The 19,443-nt window shown below is 37.5% G+C and overlaps 1 protein-coding gene across 1 annotated transcript in view; it reads left to right on the top strand.

Moving 5' to 3' along the window:
• Positions 1 to 19,443, top strand: part of LOC141401887 (uncharacterized) — a 176,374-nt gene that overhangs the window by 45,212 nt on the left and 111,719 nt on the right. Inside the window, exon 2 of the mRNA XM_073982440.1 lies at positions 4,983 to 4,998. Within this exon, the coding sequence (XP_073838541.1) occupies positions 4,983 to 4,998 (16 nt within the window). The remainder of the gene's footprint in view (positions 1 to 4,982; positions 4,999 to 19,443) is intronic.

The raw sequence follows: 19,443 nt of genomic DNA, 5'->3' as shown, positions 1-19,443 counted from the left end.
TGAGCCCTCCAGCCACTACATATGGTGCCATAGGGGTTTTTTTTTAACACATTCGGGCTGTTTTCTCAAGAAGTATGGACTTGTTCCTGAAAAAATTTGTGTCCAAATTTTTGTGTAGGAGGTACCCGAAGGAATGGACAAATATAGTCCATATTCGAACCTGATCTATATCTAGTAGATATTTTAGGATGCGTAAAGTATGGACCAAATCGGTCACTCCCATCAAGAGTTATATATATAATTGTTCAACAAACATCCCACAAGGGACAAGGGGGACTTCTCTCATATCAATGAGTGCACCCCGATTCATATTAACTCAATGAGTTTACAGTTTATCCGCCGAGTCCGAACGGCGTGTCTAAGACACCAGTTTTGTAGAGAAGTTTCACATGGCTGAAATACTCAGGAAATGTCGCCAACATCACTGAGGGGTATTTTGCACCGTTGAAAAGTGTTTTGATGTTGCCTGGCCGGGGAATCGAACCCACGACCTTATGTGTGCAAGGCGGGGGTTCATACCATAGCACCACGGTGGCATCAAGAGTTATCCTGTGCACAATTTTTCCGAACATTTTTGAATTTTTGTGGGGGAGGTACCTGAAGGAGTGGCCCGATATGACTTATCTTCGAACATAATGGGGGGAAGTGAATACAAGTTGCTACAACAAAAATCAAAGCGATTCGTGAACAGGTCCTAAACTGAACTTTTCCGAAATTTTGTGTGGCAGGTACCCGAAGGAATGGACCGATTGAGTCCATATTGGAACCTCGTCTAAATCTGGTAGAAATTTCACGATATGCAAAGTATGGACCAAATCGGTTACTTTCTTCAAGAGTTATCGTGCGCACAAATTTTCCGAACATTTCCAAACTTTTGTGGGGGAGGTTCCGGAAGGAGTGGACCGATATAACCCATCTTCGAATTTAAACTAAGTTTGGACAAAATATTGCGAAAGCCAAATTTTGGACCAAATCGTGCGCACCAGCCAGCCAGACAGAAGGACGGACGGACATTGCTAAATCGACTCCAAATTGTCTGAAACACAGTTCGTCTAAACATACTTGAGGTCTAAATTTGTTTGGGATGTTATATCTTGAAAACTGATGATCACACCCACCCTTTTTATACCCTCAGCCTTTAGGCTAAAGAGGGTATTTACACTTTGATACGACCAAAAATGTGCCTCATCGAAATAAAACCAAGTATGTTTGTACGATATCCGTTTCAGACAATTTTGAGTAGATCTAGCAATGTCCGTCCGTCTGTCTGTCTGTCTGGCTGGTGCGCACGATAACTTTCGAACGGATCAATCGAATCGGTTCAAATTTTGGGTATCGAAATATTTTGTCCAGATTCGATTTAAGTTCGAAGATGGGCCATATAGTCCACTCCTTCAAGTACCTCCCCCACAAATGTTCAAAAATTGTCGCAAAACTTGTGCGCAAGATAACTCTTGTAGGGAATAACCGATTTGGTCCATACATTGCACATCGTGTAATTTCTACCAAACTTAGATGAGGTTCTAATATGGACTCAATCGATCCACTCCTTCGGGTATCTCCCACACAAAGTTTCGGAAAAGTTCGGTTTGATTTTTGTTTACACAAGTTGTATTCGCTGTCCTCTATACGACGCTGTAAGTTTCATTAGGGGCAAGTCCATACTTCCTGAGAAAATAGCCTGAAAGTTACAAAAAACCCTATGACACCGTGTGTAGTGGTTGGATAACTCTCGAACGGATCTGCCGATTCGGTCCAAAATTTGGCTTTCGTAATATTTTGTCCAAACTTAGTTCAAGTTCAAAGATGGATTATATCGGTCCACTCCTTCCTGTACCTCCCCCACAAAAGTTCGAAAATGTTCGGAAAATTTGTGCGAACGATAGCTCTTGAAGGAAGTAACCGATTTGGTCCATACTTTGTACATTATGAAATTTCTACCAGACTTAGATGAGGTTCCAATATAGACTCAATCGGTAAACTCCTTCGAGTATCTCCCACACAAAATTTCGGAAAAGTTCAGTTTAGGACCTGCTCTCGAATCGCCTTGGTTTTTGATGGAGCATCTTGTATTCACTGTCCCCTATACGAAGGTACAAGTTCCATCAGGGGCAAGTCCATACTTCCTGAGAAAATAGCCTGAAAGTTGCAAAAGGCCCCTATGACACCGTATGTAGAGGTTGGAGCGCAAGATAACTCTCGAACGGATCTGCCGGTTCGGTCCAAAATTTTGCCTTCGTAATATTTTGTCCAAACATAGTTTAAATTCGAAGATAAGCCATATCGGTCCACTCCTTCAGGTACCTCCCCCACAAAAGCTCAAAAATGTTCGGAATAATTGTGCGCACGATAACTCTTGAAGGGAGTGACCGATGTAATCCATACTTTGCACATCCTAATATATCTACCAGATTTAGATCAGGTTCGAATATGGACTATATTTGCCTACTACTTCTAGTACCTCTCACACAAAATTTCGGATAAGTTCACTTTAAGACCTGCTCTCGAATCACTTTGATTTTTGTTGAAGCGATTTGCATTCGCTACCTCCATTACGACGGTAAAAGTTTTTTCAGAGCAAGACCATATTTCTTGCGAAAACAGCCCGAAAGGTGTAAAAAACCCCTATGTCACCATATATGCACGATAACTCTCGAACTGTTCAACCGGTTTGGTCCAACATTTGGTCTTCGTCATATTATATCCAAACTTAGTTTCATAGGTACCACAACTTCCGGTACTTCTCCCCAATATTTAAAAAATGTCACTAAAATGATAGGACGATAACATTTGAATGGGCAACCAATTTGGTCCAAACTTTGGATCTCCAAATATTTTGTCAAAATTTAGTTTAACTTCTAAAATGGTCCATATCGTTCCTCCCTAAGGGTACCTCCCCGACAAAGGTTCAAGATTTGTGTCTTAGTGCAGTTAATTCCAAATCCACATTTTTGTCGGCAAGTTCAAATGTCCAAAAAGGGCCATAAAATTTTGAAGAGACCTTAAATACATTCGATCTGTCTGAAGGTGAAAATTTCACTTCACATTGGCTGAGGGTATATATCGGTCGGCAAAGCCGACTGACACTTTTTTACTTGTTTATTTTTTGAAGGTTTGTACGGACTCTGGGGCAGGATAATTTGAATTTACTTCAAATATTTGTTATTATTTGTTGATTTTCCGCGAAAATAATAATAACTTTAATAACTATTTAAACATCTACGAATAGATATGGAATGCTGTTAACAATTTATGCATACATTTTCTCATGACAACAAATAAGATATTTTTAACTATTTTTTCTTTATATGAGAATAAAAACCGCTATAACTTTTGCGAGTATCGTCCAATTTTGTGAACGCGAACAGATTTGAAGCCAGAATTTTTTTCGTAACCTCTATGCCAAAAATTGTAGATGTGCTCGCAAAATAAATTTTTAATTTTTTTTCAAATGGAATTGCAAAGGATTTTTGTTTTTCGCCATATACACTTTGATACGAAAAATGTCTGTCTGTCTGGCTTGTGCGCACGATAACTCTCGAACAGTTCAACCGATTCGAACCAAATTTTGGATATCGTAATATTTTGTCCAAACTAAGTTTAAGTTCGAAGATGGGCCATATCGGTCCACTCCTTCCGGTACCTCCCCCACAAAAGTTCAAATTTTTCTGTAAAATGGTCTGAACGATAACTCTCGAAGGGAGCAATCGATTTGGTCAAAACTTTGCACATCGTATTATTCCTTCCAGATATATGTAGATCTGGTTCGAATATGAACTATATCGGTCCACTCCTTCGTGTACCTTCCACACAAAATTCGGATAAAGTGAAGTTTAGGAGCTCCTCTCGCATCGTTTTGACTCTTTTTCAGTAGATTGTTGGAATGGCCTCATTTATAATTGTACTTTTTGTTCCGGAGTAATTCAATACTTTCTAAGATAATGGCCCAAAAGCTTCAAAACCCTGTCGGATATTGTGCAAGATAACTCTAAAACTTTTTCAAAAATTTCTTTCAAACTTATTTTAACATAATTTAATATTTCTATCCGATATTTGGGGTAAGTATGCCATAGATTTGTATGTTCATTCTTTATTGATTTTCTTTGTTCTTGGATGGTCGTGTTGTTTTATTAAGATGTTGATTATTCCAATTGGAAAACTATTTTTTAAAAAGATTTCCCTGATTTTAGCTTTATTCTTACCATGAAATTTTTGATCGCTGGTGTTTAAAATAACAACAAAAATATAAACATTTTCTAAAATCTAACTTACCATCGAAAATATTTTTAGGGACATTTTCTCTTCAAATCGAAATATTACTCTTTGTATAACACTTTTCCAAGTGCAACCAAAGAGAAAAATATCCCTTTTGAGAGGCCATGCGCAGTACAACTATTTTCTTAAAAATATTTTTGGCGCCAATTATTTACCATCCACAATGGACAAAAAAAAAAAAAATAAACAAATACTGGCGGAATAATATAAATGTAGGAAATCCCAATACGAAGGATTGTGGGACACTTGTTTATTTTTCTTTTTTTCTGTACGTTACTATTGGCTGTGAATTTGACAGAGAGGGGAAATTTGTTGAGTAAGGTAAGAACGGAAATGTAAGAGTATCCAACAAAGAAAATATTTTGCTTGTAGAACGTAACCAAAAAGGCGCTACAAAGCTTTTGTGTACGAACAAATGACCTTAGATTATTACACACAAAAGCAGATAGACACACATACATAAAATGTGTATCTTTGTCTAATTTGCATTGACATTGGCCTTAAATAATACAAAGAATACAACAAAAAAGGTCTGTGAACGGAAAAGAATAATGAAATTGGTTTATTGTTGAATAAATGAGAATGAGATATTCTAAATTATGAAGGGTTTAAATAAGTGTACAAGATTTAGAATGTGGCTAGCATTAAAGGAAAATCACAAAACTTAAAAAATGTGAATCGTCTTTTTTATGAGTCTCCAGGTAAAGGAAAGTCTATACCACAGTAAGTGTTCTGAGAGTTACCACTATATTTGTATGCCTATCTTCTCTATATAAGTGCTTGGGAACCATAAATGAAAAGGAAACTCAAATCAATGAAAACTGAACTAATTATAATAATTATCGGTTTATTTGGGCCTACTTCAAAACTATCTTTTACATCTAAAGATATTATTCTGATGTGTTATTATATTTTAAGTTATAATTCTCAGCACGTGGTTTTTAAGTCAAAAACTGTCACTATTGACACAAATTCCCATTTGTATGTTGCTTTTGTTGTGGTCCCAATGCGACTTCAAACATATGTATGTCCCATCCTTCATAATGTCAAAATAATTAGGTTGGTGCCAAAGTATCTGCATCATCCATCAGTCAATTATATTTGCTCATAAAATGAAAAAAAAAATTCGTTTGTTAAAATGTCCACACAAGTCCTACGCAACATCACGGCAACTGAACATGGTGTTGGAGAATATCTACAATAATCATCGGTTTTTGTGACATGCTGTGCGGTATTCAATTAACTATTATCTACCCTTATTTTCATCACCGTCAGTATTCTGGCATTTATTTTGCAATCAGTCACAACTCAGTCAAAACATTTTCCATGTCGTGTTGTATCAATCATTTGCCTATTTAGGGGGGAATAAACTTCACAAGATGATGGGACAAAAAATAAAACAAAAGTTATATATGTATGTATATGGGGGAAAACTTCGGGGAAAAAATAACAAACAACATCTGACATAATTCAAAATGTGCCTCATCACAGGAATACATAGCTATGAATTCTGTACGAAGGGATATGTGTTAAGTCTATAGGAAAATTATAAGGAAATTACATCTTTGTGTTTATTTCAGCTTGAGTCCATATTTTGTTGTAATTCAATTGTTTGAATAACGACAAAATATTTTAAAGTGGATATGAAATTGATTAGTTGCGGGCGAAGGGTAGGGAATACTATAGTTTCAGTTGTCACCATACAACTTCATCAGTTCCCTTTTTCGCCGACTCTGTATCGATAAACAGGTCAATAAAGCCATCTAGCAAATTAAACAAAATGAGAAATTTGCTGTATGGCCCTAAAGCTGTTTACCCTACAATCTGAGTCGAACTAAAGAATTTCATATCCACCACTGTTTTTATGTCGTCTTTGCTTTGCAAAGAATACGAACATAGGAATGTTGCTTCAATAAGCGGGGGTAAAACCAACAACAAGAAAGTTGTTTTTGCATTACGCATTGGTCAACAAGGCCGTGCTGATGCCTATTATTGTTGTTGGCGTTTTTTTATTGTTGGACTGCAGAATTTTACATCTTTGTGTTTATTTCAGCTTGAGTCCATATTTTGTTGTAATTCAATTGTTTGAATAACAACAAAATATTTTAAAGTGGATATGAAATTGATTAGTTGCGGGCGAAGGGTAGGGAATACTATAGTTTCAGTTGTCACCATACAACTTCATCAGTTCCCTTTTTCGCCCGCAACTAATCAATTTCAATCAATTTTATATATTGTATCGTAGAGGGTGGAAGATATGAAGCAACGATCCTGGCTGATTTTAACATGGCGAAGCCCAGAACTTTCCTTGGTGTCTCTTTCATCTCAAGTGGACACTGACCTCTCCGTGGTGTCACATAGGAAACTGTCATTAACACTCGTTAAAGGTAGTGAGCTACGAGGACTGCACAAAAACTTTCTGGCCTAGGCATCAACGCGTGTTGTCAGGCGCCATTTAATTTAATTTGATTTTTTTTTTTTAAAAAAAGTTTGACATTTTTATCCTAAACGTAATCAGGACAATTTGACATACGACCATGTATTGTGTTGTTTACACAGACTTGAACAAATCACTTTGAAAAAAAAAATGATTTATTTGTGAACATAATCATCCGATCATTTATCACAGTGCATCGATCAAATTAAATCTTTGAATGTCGATAAAGGGCCATGAAAAACTGGATTAATGATGACCGAAATCGGATGACCGGTCGGAAAATCATCCGTTGTGCCAGAAAAAAAGAGGCCGTCGTGAACGGAGAATTCACGATCGCCATATTAAATACCGTGAGATCGCCATGTTATATACCGCATTTCTTCCATTAATTAACACTTGATATTGCATGAACATCTGGCCGCAAACATGGATTTTTCTCGTTAGATCCAGCAAAATTGGACAATCGTCCAAAAAAGGACCTTTTGTAAACAAATGGGAATAAAAACGATCGTAGTGTTTCAAACGCCATTTATAAGATCGTCACAGATAGAGAATCTTGGATCTTATCACTTACTGACCGTTTGGGTCTTCGAAAGCGAGCCAAATCCAACGAAAGTTGTGCTGGAGTTCTTTGTTTCAATACACAGAACTAAGAGAACTGTTGAGTCCAAGTGGCATTCAACGAAACTAGTCTTCTCTGCCTTTCCCTAAGGTAAATCAATTTTAATTAAGCACACTTTAAACAAGCAAAAACGTATCAGTCGGCTTTGCCGACAGAGATATACCCTTGCCATGCGCTCCAGCCACTACATATGGTGCCATAGGGATTTTTTTACACTTTTCGTTCTATTTTCTCAAGAACTATGGACTTGACCCTGATAAAGATTTTACCGCCGTAATGGGGAGCTGCGAATGCAAGTTGCTTCAACAAAAATTTATGAATGAAAAATGAATTTATCCGAAATTTTGTATGGGAGGTACCCGAAGGAGTGGACAAATACAGTACATATTCGGCCATGATCTATATCTGGAATATATATTACGATATGTAAAGTATGGACCAAATCGGTCACTCCCCTCAAGAGTTATAGAGCGCACAATTTTTCCGAACATTTTTGAAATTTTGTGGGGGAGGTACCTGACGGAGTGGACCGATATGGCTTATCTTTGAACTTAAACTATATTTTCACAAAATATTACGAAGGTCAAATTATAGACCTAATCGCAGATCCTTTCGAGAATTATCTTGAGCTTCACCAACTACACACGGCGTCACAGTGGTTTTTTGTACCTTTCAGGCTATTTTCTCAGGAAGTATGGTCCTGCCCCTGATGAAACTTGTACCGTAGTATGGGGGGAAGTGAATACAAGTTTCTACAACAAAAACAGAAGCGATTCAAGAACAGGTCCTAAACTGAACTTCTTCGAAATTTTGTGTTGAAGGTACCTGAAGGAGTGAACCGATTAAGTCCATATTGGAACCTCATCCAAGTCTAGTAGAAATTTCACGATGTGCAAAGTATGGACCAAATCGGTTACTCCATTCAAGAGTAATCGGGCGCACAAATTTTCCGAACATTTTCAACTTGAATTTGTTTTTGCACTGTTCGTCCGTCTGTCTGTATGTCTGGCTGGCTGGAGCGCACGATAACTTACGAACGGACCAACCGATTCGGTCCAAAATTTGGCCTTCGTAATATTTTGTCCAAACTTAGTTTAACCCCCAGTTTATGTATATTTCTAAACGAAAATGTGTGCGCATGAAAGACACCCAAACTTTAGATATTGAAATATTATTTCATTTGCTTATGCTTCAAAACAAAAAACAAATTTGAAATACACACTCAAATTTGGTAGTTTTTCTTCCGCATTCGTTTTCTTATCGACATACATAAACAGGCCCTAAATTCAATGATATGCCATATCGGCCCACATCTTCAAGTACCTCCCCCACAAAAGTTTAAAAATGTTCGGAACAATTGTGCGCACGATAACTATTGAAGTGAGTGACCGATTTTGTCCATACTTTACGCATCCTAATACATCTACCAGATATAGATTCTTCGGGTACCTACCACGCAAAATTTCGGATTAGTTCACTTTAAGATCTGCTCTCGAATCACTTAGATTTTTGTTGAAGCAACTTGCATTCGCTGCCTCCATTACGACGGTAAAAGTTTTTTTCATGGGCAAGTCAATACTTCTTGAGAAAACAGTCCAAAAGGTGTAAAATAACCCCAAATAAGATTTGCTTCCTAAAATAAGATTTGCTTCCATAATGAACTTTGTCGATCCATTTCTTCAAGTACCTCCTCCGCAACACTTTTGAACTTTAATCCTAATCCAGATTTTTGTCGGCAAGTTCAAATGTCCAAAAGGACCAAAGAATTCTGAAAAGATCCTTACTACATTCGATCTGTCCGTAGATAAAAATTTCAAATCACATAAATTGAGGGTATATCTCTGTCGGCAAAGCCGCCTTGTACTTTTTTTAATTTTTTTGAAAGTTGGACAGTTTTGACCTAAACGTGATCAGAAGCCGATTCTCTACACATTTTGGGAGTTACCGACAAAAATCGGTAAAATTAAAATGTTTATAATTACGGTAATTACCGACCAAGAAAAAGTAGTCGTAAAGTTCTACCGATAACAGCAGTGTTGTCAACATCTACTTGAACTTTTCGTCAATAATTTTGCGTTTTAAAGTTACCAATTTTTGTCGGTAACTCAAAAAATGAGTTAGAGAATAGCACTGCATGTTAGTTTAACAAACGACCATGTGTTGTGTTGTTTACAGTGACTTGAAAAAATTACTTTACAAAAAAATTGAATTTAATTGTGAACATTTTCGTTCGATCATTATACCCTCAGCCTTTAGGCTAAAGAGGGTATTTACACTTTGATACGACCAAAAATGTGCCTCATCGAAATAATGGTTTTAGAACCCAAGTATGTTTGTACGATATCCGTTTCAGACAATTTTGAGTAGATCTAGCAATGTCCGTCCGTCTGTCGGTCTGTCTGGCTGGCTGGTGCGCACGATAACTCTCGAACGGATCAATCGATTCGGTTCAAATTTTGGGTATCGAAATATTTTGTCCATATTCGATTTAAGTTCGAAGATGGGCCATATAGATCCACTCCTTCAGGTACCTGTTCAAAAATTGTCGCAAAACTTGTGCGCAAGATAACTCTTGCATGAAATAACCGATTTGGTCCATACTTTGCACATCGTGTAATTTCTACCAAACTTAGATGAGGTTCCAATATGGACTCAATCGGTCCACTCCTTCGGGTACCTCCCACACAAAGTTTTGGAAAAGTTCAGTTTAGGACCTGGTCCCGAATCGCTTTGATTTTTGTTTACGAAAGTTGTATTCGCTGTCCTCTATACGACGCTGTAAGATTTATTAGAGGCAAATCCCTACTACCTGAGAAAATAGCCTGAAAGTTACAAAAAACCATATGACACCGTGTGTAGTGGTTGGAGCGCAAGATAACTCTCGAACGGATCTGCCGATTCGGTCCAAAATTTGGCTTTCGTAATATTTTGTCCAAACTTAGTTCAAGTTCAAAGATGGATTATATCGGTCCACTCCTTCCGGTACCTCCCCCCCAAAAGTTCGAAAATGTTCGGAAAATTTGTGCGTACGATAACTCTTGAAGGAAGTTACCGATTTGGTCATTACTTTGCACATTACGAAATTTCTACCAGACTTAGATGAGGTTCCAATATGGTCTCAATCGGTAAATTCCTCCGAGTACCTCGCACACAAAATTTCGGAAAAGTTCAGTTTTGGACCTGCTCTCGAATCGCCATGGTTTTTGTTGTAATATCTTGTATTCCTCAGGGGCAAGTCCATACTTCCTGATAAAATAGCCTGAAAGTTAAAAAAAAACCCTATGACACCAATGCCGATACCGGCCACAATTTAGCCTTCGTAATATTGTTTCCAAACTTAGTTTAAGTTCGTAAATAAGCCATATCGGTCTACTCCTTCAGTTACCTACCCCACAAAAGTTCAAAAATATTCAGAAAAATTGTGCACACGATAACTCTTGATGGGAGTGACCGATTTGGTCCATACTTTACACACTCTCATAATGTCTACCAGATATAGATCAGGTTCGAATATGGACTATATTTGCCCACTCCATCCCGTACCTTCCTTACATTCGCTGCCTCAATCACGATGGTAAAAGTTGTTTCAGGGGCAAGTCCATACTTCTTGAGAATACAGCCCGTAGGGTGTAAAAACTCCCCATGGCACCCATATGGTCTATGTCGGTCCATTCCTTTAAGTACCTTTTCCGCAAAATTTTTGAACTTTAATCCTAATCAACATTTTTGTCGGTTCATACGACCAAAATTTTGAAACCCCCTAAATACATAAGTTTTTTTGTGAAAAAAGTGTTTCAATTTGCACAGGCCGAGGGTATATCTCTGTCGGCTCAGCTGACTGATACTTTCTTACTTGTTTTTCACAGTGCATCGATCAAACTGGTTTAATGATTTCAATCATGGCCAGCACTCCCCAATATACGAAGGTCGCGAAGATCGGTAGTTTAGCAAGAAAAAACGGATCTCGAAACAACACAGGTATCGACCGTTTGGGTCTTCGAAAGCGAGCCAAACACAACGAAAGTTGTCCACACCTGACCTTATACAAAAAACTACTGGTTAAAATCATCCAGTGAATTGTCACTATTACATTGCTTCTGCTACTGATTATTTCCTATTACAACACTTAGCATAGGATATTAAATAACACACACTTCCCAGTTATCTACAGACTAGTATATTAAATGTCATCTCCCACTGTAAACTTTCAAACTACAAATTTCTGTAATAAACAACTTCAAAAGAATTACTACCAGAAGTGAATGATTTTTGTTATCCAGCGCAAGAATATCTTAGACTTTATCACAGTAATAATGGGTGTTATCGATACATAATGTTACACATATGTATTGATAAAATCACCCATTAGGGAATAGCAACTGAAAATGGCATAGCAATTTTATCTACAATCAATGAATGAATGCGGTGGTTATGGCAAGTTTTTACAAGATTATTGCTAACGATTACATTGTGTCATTTATAATGGGTTTGATACACCAAGAGACACACACAGCAACCATTATATATTCCCTTCTTAGGGTAGGGTGTGGATGATGGAGATATTTATTTCAAGTTGATAAATAAATTACATACTTCCATGTTGACAACGATGATAATGACGGCGGTGGTGATGTTGATGGAACTCAGTTAAAGTTGTAATTTGTCTGTTATGTGACAACGAATAAAGTTTGGCAACTGGATAAAGGATAGAATTTTTATGATTCTTCGATGACAGTTACAAATTATTGTCAATTATTTTAGGAAACCTTTTAGAATGGAAGAATGACATTTCCTATTTTGAGACGTAAACGTAAAAGAAGCTGAAAACTAATTATACATATAAAACGAGTCGGAGCATCTTTTTCGGTTATTATGGAAGATGTTCGTTGGGAGTATATGTACATATGTATGTATGTGTCATTCATCAAAGTTCATTAACCCACATAGCGGAACTTCTAACGAACTTTTCACCATGTGACAAAATAGTCGGAAATTCTATTAAATGTTTAATTCTGTGTTTCAACAATGAACTAAACAAGAATTTTGTACTCCAATGACACATGACGTTGTTAACTTTGACATATTGTTTCACACAAAGATATTGCATGAGGACTAACAACCCATCAAAAAGCCCTTTTTTTTGTAATCGTGACTACTTACAAATCAACTACCTAAATCATTATTTTAACAAGAGCATGTGGCACTGAAAATCTAGTTATTCAATGGACACAACAAGTTCAAAAATAATCTAAACAAGTTAAAAAGTATCAGTCGGCTTTTCCGACATATACAGTGCTGCTCAAAACATTTGCAACTCGGATGCCTATATCAAATTCAGTCTATTTATAGCGGCATTTTGAGTTTGAAGTATGTTTGTTTTTGTTATTTGATTTTTTATTGACCATATGTATTTTCAAGATTTAACAAGTAAAAAAGTATCAGTCGGCTTTGCCGACAGAGATATACCCTCAGCCTGTGCACTTTTTTTCACAAAAAACTTATGTATTTAGGGGGTTTCAAAATTTTGGTCGTATGAACCGACAAAAATGTTGATTAGGATTAAAGTTCAAAAACTTTGCGGAAAAGGTACTTAAAGGAATAGACCGACATAGACCATGGGGGTGCCATAGGGGGTTTTTACACCCTTCGGGCTGTTTTCTCAAGAAGTATGGACTTGGCCCTGAAACAACTTTTACCATCGTAATTGAGGCAGCGAATGTAAGTTGCTTCAACAAAAATCAAAGTGGTTCAATAGCAGGTCTTAAAGTGAACTTATCCAAAATTTTGGGTGGGAGGTACGAGATGGAGTGGACAAATATACTCCATAGTCGAACCTGATTTATATCTGGTAGATATTATGAGAATGTGTAAAGTATGGACCAAATCGGTCACTCCCATCAAGGGTTATCGTGCGCACAATTTTTCCGAATATTTTTGAACTTTTGTGTGGTAGGTACCTGAAGGAGTGGACCGATATGGCTTATCTACAAACTTAAACTAAGTTTGGAAACAATATTACGAAGGCCAAATGTTGGCCGGAATCGGCATTTCCGTTCGAGAATTATCTTGCGCTTCCACCCATAAACATGGTGTCATAGGGTTTGTTTTTCAACTTTCAGGCTATTTTTTCAGAAAGCATGGACTTGCCCCTGAGGAAACATGTACCTTCGTATAGGGGACAGTAAATACAATATGTTACAACAAAAACCAAGGCGATTCGAGAGGAGGTACTCGAAGGAGTTTACCGATTGAGTCCATATTGGAACCTCATCTAAGTCTGGTAGAAATTTCATAATGTGCAAAGTATGGACCAAATCGGTTACTCCCTTCAAGAGTTATCGTACGCACAAATTTTCCGAACATTTTCGAACTTTTGTGGGGGAGGTACCGGAAGGAGTGGACCGATATAATCCATCTGTGAACTTGGACTAAGTTTGGACATAATATTACAAAAGCCAAATTTTAGACCGAATCGGCAGATCCGTTCGAGAGTTATCTTGCGCTCCAACCACTACACACGGTGTCATATGGTTTTTTGTAACTTTCAGGCTATTTTCTCAGGAAGTATGGACTTGCCCCTAATGAAACTTACAGCGTCGTATAGAGGACAGCGAATACAACTTGCGTACACAAAAATCAAAGCGATTCGAGACCAGGTCCTAAACTGTACTTTTCCGAAATTTTGTGTGGGAGGTACCCGAAGGAGTGGACCGATTGAGTCCATATTGGAACCTCATCTAAGTTTGGTAGAAATTACACGATGTGCAAAGTATGGACCAAATCGGTTATTCCCTGCAAGAGCTATCGTGCGCACAAGTTTTGCGACAATTTTTGAACATTTGTGGAGGAGGTACTTGAAGGAGTGGACCTATATGGCCCATCTTCGAACTTATATCGAATCTGGACAAAATGTTTCGATACCCAAAATTTGAGCCGAATCGATTGATCCGTTCGAGAGTTATCGTGCGCACCAGCCTGCCGACAGACAGACAGACGGACGGACATTGCTAGATCTACTCAAAATTGTCTGAAACGGATATCGTACAAACATACTTGGGGTCTAAAACCATTATTTCGATGAGGCACATTTTTGGTCGTATCAAAGTGTAAATACCCTCTTTAGCCTCAAGGTTGAGGGTATAAACAGGATTATTCAGTTATGAACACGTATGATTAAAAAATGTGTGAAATATCGGAGGAACACATGTTTTAGGCTGCAAGAAAAACTTAAATTATGACCAGAAATTTTTATCAAAGCTGTACTAAAATGGTTATTTTTGAAAATTATGGATCCAACGAGGTCAAAAAATAAACATAGGAACATCACAATATTTAAAACAGAGCTGTATACCGCGTAAAAAGAACTAAAATCGCCATAAGATGGGAAGGAGATGCAGGGACAACAACATCTACTACAGGGGATGATTAAATAATTATACGAATTGTTAAGCAGATCTCTCAGAGGTCATCAACAGATATTAAGAAAGACTTGACACCGATAAATCTATACAAACACCTCCGATACATACCATGGACACCGGTATACCAAAATAGGAAATTTTTGGGAAAACAGTAATTTCCAGGAAAAGTGGAATTTTTCATAGAAATTATGCAAAAAATGTGTGGTTATGTTTTTGGAGTAGTAAAACCTAGCACTTCTCCTCGATATAAATCAATATTTAAGTTATATGACTTAAAAAAAAAATTTGGTTGTTCACCAGAACGAAATATAATAGAAATTGTCCCCTTACACGAAAAAGTTGACCCAAAATGTAGTAGGGGTTTTATATTGCCCTGGAGGTATTTTGACGGACAGAAATGGTACAGGATACATGAGGTCGGGATACTTATCAGATCCAAGAACTATCCGGATAGGTAGCATGTCAAAATCTCACCATGTACACACCAGAATTGTCGTATAACAGAATGTTTTGGCATAATACCACATCTACAAGTATATAACCACGTAAAGCTAGTAATTTTTTGAAAATATGCTTAAGTTCTTATCGAACCCTATCGAAGCTATAGTAATGTAAATTCATATAATAGGTTCTGGGACTCTAATCTGGACTATTAAATATCGAATAAAACCTTGGTATCTTAAATTATTCTTAGAGCATAGGATTCCAAAGGATATATTAATTTATTTAGTTAACCGGTTTCCTTTACGATGTCTCCAGATAATAAATAAAATGTTTAATTCACAATATATTATCAAAACAAAAATAAGTTCTTCAGATTTTGAATCAAATTTTCTCAGTTGCAAATGTTTTGAGCAGAACCAAAAGTGAGTTCGAGCTTTGTTTTGAATATTTTTTGTAAAATAAGTGAAATTTTTGCAAGTTAATTTTGAAATCTATCGGAAAACATAATATCGCTGTGACTCTGCTACTAGAAGTTCTTCGGTAAAAATTTCCAAATGATCCTCGAACAGACCTTTAAGAAAACCAAAAATGTTGAACATTCATGTAGGCTGTACCCAAGCAGTTGGCCGATATGGCCCACTTTGAACATAAACTAAGTTTGGACAAAGTATTTCGAGATCAAAAGTTTAGACCAAATCGGTTGCTCCGTTTTTGAGATATCGCGCGTAACATTTTAGCGAATATGTTCGAACTTTTGTGGGGGAGGTATCGGAAGGGGTGGACCTATAAACACCACCTTCGAATTTCATCTAATATTCGAAGAAAAATTACTATGTGCAAAGTGTGGGCCAACGCACTGTGGTTCCCCTCGTGGACAAAAATCGAAAATTTTATGTTGACAAATTAGATTGCGATAGAAATAAATATTATCTCAACATATTAAATTTTTATTATCCAGTATTATTTTTGCCAATTTACAGCGGTAATATGCCACGTTAAGTCGAAGAAGACTGTTTATACCCTCCACCACAAATTTCAACCATTTCTCGAAAATCGGAAGGTATCGTTCTATCAGGGCTATATGATGGCGTGGACATATACCTACAAATTTCTGGGGGAAAGTTTTATACCCCCAACGAAGGCTAAATAACAAATTTCAGCCATCTCGGTGTGACAATGAGGCCAAAACCTTCAAAATACCGCAAATCGGGAGATATGGTCCTATGGGGCTATATCAAAACGTGGACCTATATAAACATTTTATAGTAGAAATGTTTCTTAGCGTCCTGAAACCCAAAATACTAAGTTACAACCGATTCTGTTGTTAAATGGGACTAATACATTCAAAATATTTAAAAATGACGCGTACTTTATATGGGGCGTTATATGGGGGCTATACCAAAACGTAGACCTATATAAACCAACTTTGGTAGGAATGTTTTTTGGCCTCTGGAGACACAAAATTCCGAATTACAACCAATTCGGCGGTAAAATGGGACAATATCTTAATACGAAAGCGTGGACCTACATAGTCCGCTTTCAATACCAAAAGTCCTACGTACATATAATAGATTTTCACAAAATTTCATCCACCTACGTCAATCCGTTCGGACGCTAGAGTGATTTCCACAGACGGACGGACATGGCTATATCAATGTAGAACTGCACGCTGATCAAGAATATATATAGTTTGTGGGGTCTACAATGATTATTTCAAGTAGTTACAAACGGAATGACAAACTTAATATACACCCATCCTATGGTGGAGGGTATAAAAATAACAGATAAATGTACAATTTCCAAAATAAAACTTGTTGTCGATGGCATTGACAATATTCTTACGAAAAAACAAATTCAAAATTCGTTTTCTAAGTTCCTTAAAAATAAATTCTTTGTAAATTACTTTTTGTGCTATTTTTCATATCATTGCTATAATTTTATGTTGGGTTTTACTAATGTTGGGCCCGTAAGGGCAAGTCCATATTTTTTTTAAAATACAGAGGAAAGTCTCTAGTTTACGATAAAAAGAAAGCTGCCACCATATGCCACCCTGTAACTTATTCCTCTTACACCACACCTGTAAAATGGCCAAAATTCCGAAAATCGGAAGGTACGTTTATATGGGAGCTATACCGAAAGGTGGACCTATATTGAAACATTTTTGCAAGGTGGTATGTTGTTCCTTCAGAACACAAAATGCAAAATTACAGCCAAATTGGTTGGAAAATTTGACTAAAATCGTCAAAATACCGAATATCGGGACGTACGTTTATATGGGAGCTATACCTAAAATTGGACATACATTGAACATTTTTTGCACGGACGTATGATGTCCCCTCCGAAGACAAAATACGAAATTACAGCCAACTCGGTTAGAAATATCTGGCTAAAATCGTCAAAGTACCGAATATCGGGAAGTACGTTTATATGGGAGCTATACCTAAACGTGGACCTATATTTGACATTTCTTGTTGTTCCCTCAGAACACAAAATGCAAAATTACGGCCAAATCGATTGGAAAATTTGGCTAAAATCGTAAAAAAAAAAAAAAGGGGGGTACCTTTATAGGGGGACTACACTCAAATGTGGACCTACATCCATTAAAATTGTTTTTCTCCCTTTTGGGCTCGTTTAAAACTATGTTTAAAATTTCGAGGCGTTGACTCGATTAGAACTATTTTTGGCACTCCTTTCCATACAAGTGGGACCACTGGGCCACGTAGTATTCGCTTCCAGAGCTGTCGCGCTGACCGTGGGGTGGGGTGTTTTACAGCTTTCAAGCTATTTTCTCACCTTGCCACTCGAAAAATTTGTGCCATGGTAATAGGGGCCTTGAGCGCAACATGTAGCAAGAAAAATTAAAACGATTCGAGAGGAGGTCTTAAACTGCACTTATCCAAAATTCTGTATGGGAGGTACCTGAAGGAGTAGACATATATAGTCCATATTATAACCGGATCTATGTTTCGTACAAATATTATGATGGATGAAAGCGGTTACTGCCTTCGAGAGTTGTCTTGGGGACCATTTTAGCGAAAAGTTGTTAACTTCTGTGTGGGAGGTACCCGAAGGTGTGGACGGATATGGGCCATCTTAGAACTTGTTTTAATTTTGCGCAAAATATTCCAAATATGCCAAATTTTGGACAGAATCGATTTATTTGTTCGAGAGTTATCATGCGATCCATCCACTACGCATGGTACCATACCGGGTTTTACAGCTTTCGGGCCATTTTCTCAAGAAATATGGACTTACCCCTGGAAAAACTTTTACCGTCGTAATGGGGACGGCGAGTACAAGTCGTTAAAACAAAAAGCGACTCGAGAGCAGGTCCCAAACTTAACTTTTCCGATATTGTACGTGGGAGGTAACCGAAGGTGTGAATCTATGACTGGTAGAAATTTCCCGATATGGGCCATCTTCGAACTTAAACTAAGTTTGGACGAAATATTACGAAAGCCAAATTTTGAACGAAATCGATTAATCCGTTCGAGTTATCGTGCGCACCAGCCAGATAGACAGACGGACGGACATGGCTTATCTTCAAATTTCGTCCAAACATACTTGGGGTCTAAAACCAGTATTTCGATGAGGCACATTTTGCCCGTATGAAACTGTATATACCCTCGTTAGCATAAATACTGAGCATTTATGCTACACTTTCATACGGGCAAAATAATAATGGTTTTAGACCCCAGGTATGTTTGAACGAAATGTGTTTCAGACAATTTGGACAATTTGGAGGTTATATCGGTCCACTCCTTCCCGTATCTCCCCCACAAAAGTTCGGAACTGTTCGGAAAATTTGTGCGCAAGATAACTGTTGAAAGAAGTAACCGATTTGGTCCATACTTTGCACATCGTGAATTTTCTACCAGACTTAGATGAGGTTCAAGTATGGACTCAATCGGTCCACTCCTTCGGGTACCTCCCACACAAATTTTCGGAAAAGTTCAGTTTAGGACCTGCTCTCGAATCGCTTTGATTTGTTGTAGCATCTTGTATCCACTGCCCCTCATACGACGGTATAAGTTTCGTCAGGGGCAAGTCCATACTTCCTGAGAAAATAGCCTGGAAGGTACAAAAACACTATAACACCGTGGGTAGTGGTTGGAGCGCAAGATAATTCTCGAACGGATCTGCCGATTCGGTCCAAAATGTGGCCTTCGTAATGTTTTGTGCAAACTTAGTTTAAGTTCGAAGATAAGCCATATCGGTCCAGTCCTTCAGGTACCTCCCCCACA

The sequence above is a fragment of the Musca autumnalis genome, unplaced genomic scaffold (assembly GCF_047663935.1).
Source record: "Musca autumnalis isolate F117 unplaced genomic scaffold, ASM4766393v1 scaffold_4, whole genome shotgun sequence".
In the NCBI taxonomy this organism is placed as follows: Eukaryota; Metazoa; Arthropoda; class Insecta; order Diptera; family Muscidae; genus Musca; species Musca autumnalis.
The sequence above is the reverse complement of the archived record's forward strand: the minus strand, read 5'-3'. Positions and strand labels throughout refer to the sequence as shown.